At 51.9% G+C, this 7780-nt stretch overlaps 2 protein-coding genes across 2 annotated transcripts; one reads left to right on the plus strand and one right to left on the minus strand.

Annotated features, from left to right (window-relative positions):
• Window positions 1–1151: 1151 nt before the first annotated feature.
• On the plus strand, window positions 1152–2673 carry LOC101757335. Its single transcript, XM_004971861.1, has 4 exons — window positions 1152–1231; window positions 1333–1473; window positions 1582–2290; window positions 2386–2673. The coding sequence occupies exons 1-4, from the start codon at window positions 1152–1154 to the stop codon at window positions 2671–2673; spliced, it is 1218 nt and encodes a 405-aa protein (XP_004971918.1).
• A 1718-nt stretch (window positions 2674–4391) lies between these two features.
• On the minus strand, window positions 4392–7281 carry LOC101776372 (translation initiation factor IF-2). Its single transcript, XM_004968883.4, has 2 exons — window positions 6068–7281; window positions 4392–5012 (listed from the first exon to the last, which is right to left on the minus strand). The coding sequence occupies exons 1-2, from the start codon at window positions 6947–6949 to the stop codon at window positions 4968–4970; spliced, it is 927 nt and encodes a 308-aa protein (XP_004968940.1). The 5' UTR covers window positions 6950–7281; the 3' UTR covers window positions 4392–4967.
• Between the last annotated feature and the right edge of the window lie 499 nt (window positions 7282–7780).

Below are 7780 nucleotides of genomic sequence, written 5' to 3' on the forward strand. Positions count from 1 at the left end.
GTCGGCGGAAGAAGAAGAGGGGGAGGGGCGTGGCGGTCAGGTAGGGGGTGGCGGCCGGGGGAAGGAGAGAGAGGAGGGGCACCGGTGGGAGGGGAGGGGGCAGTGCCGACAGGAGGAGGGCGCCGGCCGCCGCCGGCGGGGGCACCGAGAGGGAGGGGCACCGGCGGGAGGAGGGTGCATGTGTGCAGGGAAGTGGGAGGAGGGGAGATGTGGGCAAAGAAAGAGTAGGGGCATGGAGAGGGTAGTATGGTCATTTTGCCACAACATTTATTGCTTTTAGTCAGTTTTAGGAGGTGGAACCAAACATGCTTTAGATCATGGACTAAAAACTGACTAAAACATTTTAAAAGCTAAAATTTTAAGAGGTGGGAAACAAACATGCCTTCGTTTCTTCGTGTCAATGTTTTTTATTAATAACCACTCTGTATGAACGAAACGATGTGTACGTTTCACTTGATCAATCAAACTAGTGGCCAAGGAGCGCGGCGCAGAACATCACGAAGGGCTCATCACGCGTGTAAATACAATTACCGCCGCCGCTGTCGCAACTAAATGCGCATCAAGCACGAACACCGGAGGCGCAGTGAATGGTGAGTGGTGATCATCATCATCTCCGATGGATCGAGATCGAGCGTTTCGCACTGCAAGCGCCGCCGGCAGAGTGAATGTTACCGAGAGAGCTCTCGGCCTCTCGCCCTCGCGCTCGGCTCGGGAAGCCGCGAACGCGCGCGCGTGCCTCCCTCACTATCTATCGCTACATGCCTGCATGCGTCCATGCTAATGCCAACGCCCAGTTAATGCCCGGATCGGTTTCGCTGCAGAATCCACCCAAAATCCCCGCGCAGTTACTGCTCCACTACTTCTCCCGTTCCCATCATGCTCCGATCCATCCTCTCGCCTCTCATCCTCACGCTGATCTCTGATTGCACACGTTCACATCCATCATCACTGACCTCCGTCCACCTGATCGATCGTACGTGCGAGTGTATATAATTAGTGTTCCAGTTCCTGAAGCCATTGCCACTGCCACTGCCTGTGTATTGGATTTAGATGCCACTGCAACACGGACAGTAGGATAGGATCTTCTTCCCTCCATCCAACCAAAGCTTTTCTTTGCTCGAATCCTTGTGTTGTTTGTTTGGCGAATGGCGATGGTGCCGTACTGCGACGGTGACGCTGATTGGTACCACTTCCCTCCGCTGTGTCCCCCATCGCCGCTCGCCTTACTGAGGTCAGTACTCGGTACAGAGTCATTGGATTTCTTGGATGTCGCTCGATCGATCTCCATCATCTCCTCCTGCGAACTAATCAATGCCATTCACTTGCCTGCAGCGCGGAAGACTACCCTCTGCCGATCGCCGCCTTTCCTCCCGCGCATCTGAGCCGCGGCGACGACGAGCTCATCGACGGCTCCTGCCATGGCGCGCTTGCTGCCGCGGCGGACCGCCCGTCGTCGGCTCTGATGAATCTGAGGTCAGTCAGTCAGTTCTTCCGCTCCAGGCTCCAGCAATCATGGACTGGAGTCTCGCCCAAATCATGCCATAAATTATAAACTGACGACAGGTCATCGGCACTTTGCAGCGAGGGCGAGAGCTACTACGACCTGCCGATATTCCCTCCGCCACCGGCAGCCGGCGACCATCAGTTCTTCTCCAACCAGCTCCCGCCCGTACCTGTGGATAGCGCGACGGTGGGCCTCGACGACGCGCTCCTGCAGCCGTTGGGCGACATTGATCTCGAGGCGTTCGACAACGCCGACGAGCACAAGGCACCCCATCATGGTCGTCACACGATGATCGTGCCGGCAGGTCAGCATGCCGTCGGCCAAGAATACGCAGGCGTCGACGTCGTCGACGATGCGGATGAAAAGCCCATGGCGCCCCACCATGGTCGTCACACCATGGTCGGCCAAGAATACGCAGGAGTCGACGGCGTCATCGTCGTCGACGACGCGGATCAAAAGCCCATGGCCATGGTGGACTGTTTCCTACCAGGAGCCAATAATGCCTTCGAATCGGCCATGCCGCCGCCGCAGCCGTCACTGCCACTGCCGGCGCGCGGTAGGAGGAGCGTCGACCACCGATCAGCTCCGGCGCCTGGGGGCAAGACGAGGCTGGACCACATCGGCTTCGACGAGCTGAGGAGGTACTTCTACATGCCCATCACCAGGGCGGCGCGGGAGATGAACGTGGGCCTCACCGTGCTCAAGAAGCGCTGCCGCGAGCTCGGCATCGCCCGGTGGCCGCACCGGAAGATGAAGAGCCTCAAGTCCCTCATCCTCAGCGTCCAGGTAACCCATCTTTTTCTCTGCACGAATCAGGCATCCATGCTGCGCATGCAGAGAACCACACGATCGACTGTGCGTGGATGCGTGCGTGCGTGCAGGAGATGGGGACCGGCATGAACCCGGCGGCGGTGCAGCAGGAGCTGGCGGCGCTCGAGACCTACTGTGCGCTCATGGAGGAGAACCCGGCGATCGAGCTCACGGAGCGCACCAAGAAGCTGCGGCAGGCGTGCTTCAAGGAGAGCTACAAGCGGAGGAGGGCGGCGGCCGTCAACGTGGTGGATCACATCTTCAACTTTGATGAGCACCAGTTTCATCACCAGCTGCCTCCGCCGCCATCGCCAAGCAGTGCTGAACGCCATGGCAGCGGCAGTTTCTTTGGCTACTGAGGTGAACGATAAGCAAAGTCTAAGAAGAGTTCATATATGTACATGGGGATGATGCTAGTATAACTAGTAGGGATGGATATTGTTCGTCGATCAGTGCATGCAAATCAGTCATGTTTTGATTTCTGTTTGCATGGGTAAAGTGGGAGGTGCAGGTGCATCCCCTGTGGAGTGTGGCATGTGTAGTAACTCCATGTGTTTATAGTAAACTTAATTAAGTACCAAATGATGCATGATTATCTGATCTATAGAACATGATTGAATCAATTATTACTACACAAATACACATTATTGCGTGAATTATTTTTTCCTTTCTGGAAATAGTTGAATTTGCTGACTTTGGATTCTGTTTCTCGATCTATGCTATTAGTTCCCCGGCTTTCGGCTTGGACTACTTATATAGTATACATGGTAAAAGAAATTGGAATATTGAGATTCATGAGTTGCTTACAACTCTAATTATATAATTTAGAGCCAAAACAAACAAGCAACTGTAAAAAAGATATCTTTCCGTCCGCCACCCATTTGTACACATTCCAAATTAAAATGAATAATTTTTTGCTTACCTTTGTTATTCCAAAATATTTTAACAATTTATCAGAAATTATGAATTTAAAATTGCATTTAATGTGTTTAGATAATTACTGTAAAAAATAAATTAATGATAAAGTTTTTATAACATTATTTTTAAATTTACTTGTAAGAGGAACGGATTCATCTGGAGTGGTTAAAGGATTTCTAAAAGAATGTATGACTTTAAAATTGCTTGTTTTGTTTTTAGAACGTGCTGATAGTCACTGCTGTGCAAAATATATAAACTTTTGGAATAGCTTTCCTATTCCACCTATTAATTTTCTGCGAACATAATTATTTTTGTAAGATGAATATATTCCAATTTAGAATAAATAAATAATTCGAAAACCATATGATTATAACTATGTTCCTAAAATGTTTCTGAATCTCTATAACTTATTAAATTTTATAAATTTGCTTGGAAGCGGAATAGATAATCCGAAATTGTCTCATAATTTATGAATTTAAGATTGTGTTCCGTGTATTTAGAACCTTCAGATAATCACTACCGTGCAAATTCCAAAGTCCATCAAATTCTCTTCTAACTCTTTTTTTGTTTTATAAACTTTTGTTGGGCGAATAAAGCTGTCTAAATTTGTGAAAATATTTAATAGGAAATAGTTTCTACGGTACTTGGTCATGTCCGTCGTGGCCCATTTCTCCCCAGGTGCCCACTACGGCGCATCCGCGTCCCCCCGAATGGAGCGAGCGTTGAACAGATGCATATGATGGTCCAAAAGACCTTGGACATCTGTGTTCTGACCTTTCCACTCTTTCCTCGTGACCCTTTTTCAGTCCTCAATACAAAACATACCCAATCTCAGTACAGAATGAAGGAGGATACTGGAATGGCACCAGTGTCAGTGCGCGTGCGCTCGTGTGCTTCCTCTGTTCCAAATTAGACACAGATCGATATGCCATTCACTCTTTGCATTCAAAGAATAATCCAGACATATTGCTTCTTGGAACCAATGTCAATTGTTCCGCGGCCAAGAGCCATGCCATTAGGATTTGACCTAACTGGACCAATAATTATTTTAGTGCTCCTACTGCAGGTCATTTTCTCTCTTTCTCTCGAGATGGTAGTGCACTCCACAGAAAAAAATGGAGTAGCATTTTCACTTCGAAAAGGGAGAAGGAGAGTAGCATTTGTTTGTCCATAATAATACATCTTATATAATATATACTACTAAGTAGTAGTATTGTGTACCGTAAAATTGCCACGCCACCGAGAGTAACGAATCAAGCAATTATTATATCCCAAGAAACGTCAATAGAGTAGAAGCCATTGCTACACCTTTCAACAGCTCATTTTCAGTTTCTCCGACGACGATGGCAAATTGGCTTGATGCGGAGAACCCTCGGCGTTCTTCGCCAGATGGAGGCCTTAACACATGTTGTTATTGTAGTCGTATCACATTTTGGGAAGGAACTGGCTCAACATCGGTTCTACCGTACACACACGATAAATTTGGTTCTAATAAGTCGTCGGTCCAGACATGCATGTGCATGCCAAAGTTCAGGGCCTGTATATGCAACATTGGCACCGTGCGTTGCAATCTTTTTTTATCTATGTACATGCAGCGGTACATACTTGTTGCCTTGTTGCACATGCTCGTACGCTTCCTCAAATCTTCCATTGGCGCCACAAGTTGCAGTTTGGGCACCCGATTATTAGTTTGCAGTGGCGTCAGTACCTTGTGGCCGCCCAACTTGCATTGGATCTAGCTCCATGGAGTAATCTGCTTGACGCTCTTGCGGATACTTGCCTGCCAACAATGACATTTGCAATCGAAAATGTGACGTCAAACACAAGTAGGGGATGTGATCATGTAAACCAAATCGTGTCACTACTACCGTGTACAAATCTATATCCACTGAAACAAGGGGGAACTGAAATCTTGGCCAACTTCCAGAGCATCTATTTGACTCAATCTAAATAGTAGTAGTATGTTTAGCTTTCTTTTCTCGGAACACATGTGAAAAATATTCACACTTTTCATGCAGTTACTAATGCAGAGCCGTGGAGTAGGAATTTTATCTTTTGCAAGGAACCAAAAACGAATTCAAAAGCCATAGGAGATGGGCTTCGAGAGTTATCTTCTAGATGCTTTTCAATACTTTGATGTGATGCACACTGCTATGCTATGCATGCTACTCCCACCGTTACAAAATGTAGGTCGTTTGGGGTTTTATAACTATACACTCACTTAAATATAGGATTATATCTAGATATATAGCAAAATCTATGTACCTGGGAGTACAATTTTCAACGGATCAGATAGGTTAGAACGACTGGACGAGGCTGGTTGAAAGGCGAGTGGGCATTTGGTCAACAAGACACCATTTACATGGCGGACTTTGTATTTGGCGCATGACGTACTGGTTCTGGTTGGGAGGTACTTGTCACTTTGGACTTTGTGAGTTGATTTTCTTCCTTGTGGGATCCGGAAGGGTTGAACCATGATGGCACAATGATACGGGAACATGCTGTGTTTTGCTATTAAGCGTGAAAGCATCATACAAAGTGGGCATTTCGGTGATGTAACTGAAGGAAATATGCTATACTATTGCAGTGTTTAACATAAACTTCATTATTGATGGTTTGAAATTTTATGACGTAAACTAAACGGTAGTGATGTAGGATATTCAGAGCAAGTAGGCGCCGGCCACGTCCTACATGTTAACATGCATTTGCCCTTTGCCTCCTGGCGCTGCCACCGATGCACGGCCGGAGCAGCCGCCAGTCCCATCTCTGGTTTCGACTTGAGTGAAGGAAACAGAGCAAGAAGCAGGCACAAGGAGAGTAGAGCAGAGGACATACCCAGAGGTGAGACTTGGTCATGCTGGGGAAGCTCCGGTTCCGTCTCAACCTCGTGATCCTCACCGACGCCCTGGCGCACTCGTCCTCCTCCGACGAACCATCCTCGCGCCCGTCGGCCGGCCGCCGTTCGCCTCCGTGGCCGTGGTCGTCGCCCAAGCAGCTGGTGGACACGGACGACGAGGATGATGACGTCGACAAGACCGACGACGCCGCCGGCGAGCACCACGGGGCGTCCGGAGCCGCGGCGCTAAGATGGCCGTGGCGGCCACCGCCTTTACTCTTGCTCCAGGAGAATAGGCCCACGCCGGCGCTCGGGTTCCTCCGGAACGCAGCGAAGCCGCTGGAGGTCCTCCTCGGCGGCCTCTTACCGCCGCCGCCGTTGAAGCCATAGTAGTAGGGCCCGTGGAGCACGGCCTTGGGGGAGAGCGAGCCGTCGCTCTGCTGCTTCGCGGAGGCCACCCGCTGCAGCCGCGGCGGCAGCTTCAGCGGCACGGGCCGCGCCACCTCCTCCGCGGCGCCGCCGCTGCTGGCGTGATCACCGGCGCCAGTGGGACGGGCAGTGGTAGTAGTAGTATCAGTAGCGGCGCCGACGGGAACCGCAGGGGCAGCCGGAGCGCCGTTCCCGCCGTCGCCCTGGCCCTGCTGCGGCGGCGCCTTGGGCTTCCCGGGCGCCTCCTCCCAGAGGAACGGCACGGTGACGGGGGAGCGGCGCGGCGGCGTGTCCGGCGGGCCCGACGCCCACGCCGCGGCGCCGCCCAGGTCTGCCACCCGGCCAGTCGGCCGCGACCGCGCGCGGACGAGGAACAGCGCCGGCGGCAGCGGCAGGGACGACGGCGGCGGCTGCTTCTTGCCCGTCGTCGTCGCCGGAGCCTCCGCGCCCATGCTGTTGCTGTAGCGCTGGTCAGTTGTGATAGCACACGCAGGCACAGTGGGATAGCTAGCGGAGACACCAACGCGTGAGCACGTAGTGTAGTGTCAGCCTAGTTACGGTGGTCGTGCGCACTCTCACCGGCGGATTGGGATATAAAGCTCGCTGCGCTCGTGGTCGTGGGGGCGCGGCGAGTGGAGCACCGAGGCGTGCGCGTCCGCGTCTTCGTCTGCGTCTGCGAGATGGTAACTGCGGTGGCGGAGGCGGAGGAGACGAGAGCGAGCGAGTAATCACTAATCAAGGGGGAGGGAGCGGGGGGCCGAGGAGCGTGACTTGCTCCGTGCGTGCGTGACCCTCGCGCCCCTGATAAATGGAAGTCGTGAGGAGCCGTCCCTGTCACCGGTAAATCGTGTTCTGTTGCTCACTACGTCACAGCTCTGCCCTTTGCCTTGTTTCCTACGCCGCTGGAGCACCAAATGGCGCCCTCCCTCCCTCCTTCCACGGCGCAACCTCCCGCTCGGAGAAATTCTGGCTCCAGGATGGCGTGCACGGCCCCCCAGTTTCTCCGCACCCCCATCCGCTTCTTCCTGTGAAAATCTCTGTCACCGGCTGGCCTTCGTTTTCATCGGCGGAGCTGACCGGTTCCGCGATGGACGACGCGTAGATAGATTCCTTGCCGTTGCCTAGACGCCGGGGATATGCCGATATGCTCGTGGTAGCCGCTTGGCAAAGCACGCTCACTAGCTCGGACGGCGCTGTCTCCATCGGCCGTAGAAAAAACATGCGGTTTTGGTGCAACGAACAACAAATAAACGACCCACGACGGTGATTACAGTGTTGATAGA

This window comes from Setaria italica, chromosome V (genome assembly GCF_000263155.2).
Source record: "Setaria italica strain Yugu1 chromosome V, Setaria_italica_v2.0, whole genome shotgun sequence".
Taxonomy (NCBI): Eukaryota; Viridiplantae; Streptophyta; class Magnoliopsida; order Poales; family Poaceae; genus Setaria; species Setaria italica.

Bases quoted from the DNA above. Each gene is read 5' to 3' on its own strand.
- LOC101757335 (XM_004971861.1), top strand. From the start codon at position 1,152: ATGGTGCCGTACTGCGACGGTGACGCTGATTGGTACCACTTCCCTCCG. The intron at 1,232-1,332 runs GTCAGTACTCGG...ACTTGCCTGCAG, and splicing joins TCGCCGCTCGCCTTACTGAG to CGCGGAAGACTACCCTCTGC. The intron at 2,291-2,385 runs GTAACCCATCTT...GCGTGCGTGCAG, and splicing joins CCCTCATCCTCAGCGTCCAG to GAGATGGGGACCGGCATGAA.
- LOC101776372 (XM_004968883.4), bottom strand. From the start codon at position 6,949: ATGGGCGCGGAGGCTCCGGCGACGACGACGGGCAAGAAGCAGCCGCCG. The intron at 5,013-6,067 runs GTATGTCCTCTG...CATTGTTGGCAG, and splicing joins TGACCAAGTCTCACCTCTGG to GCAAGTATCCGCAAGAGCGT.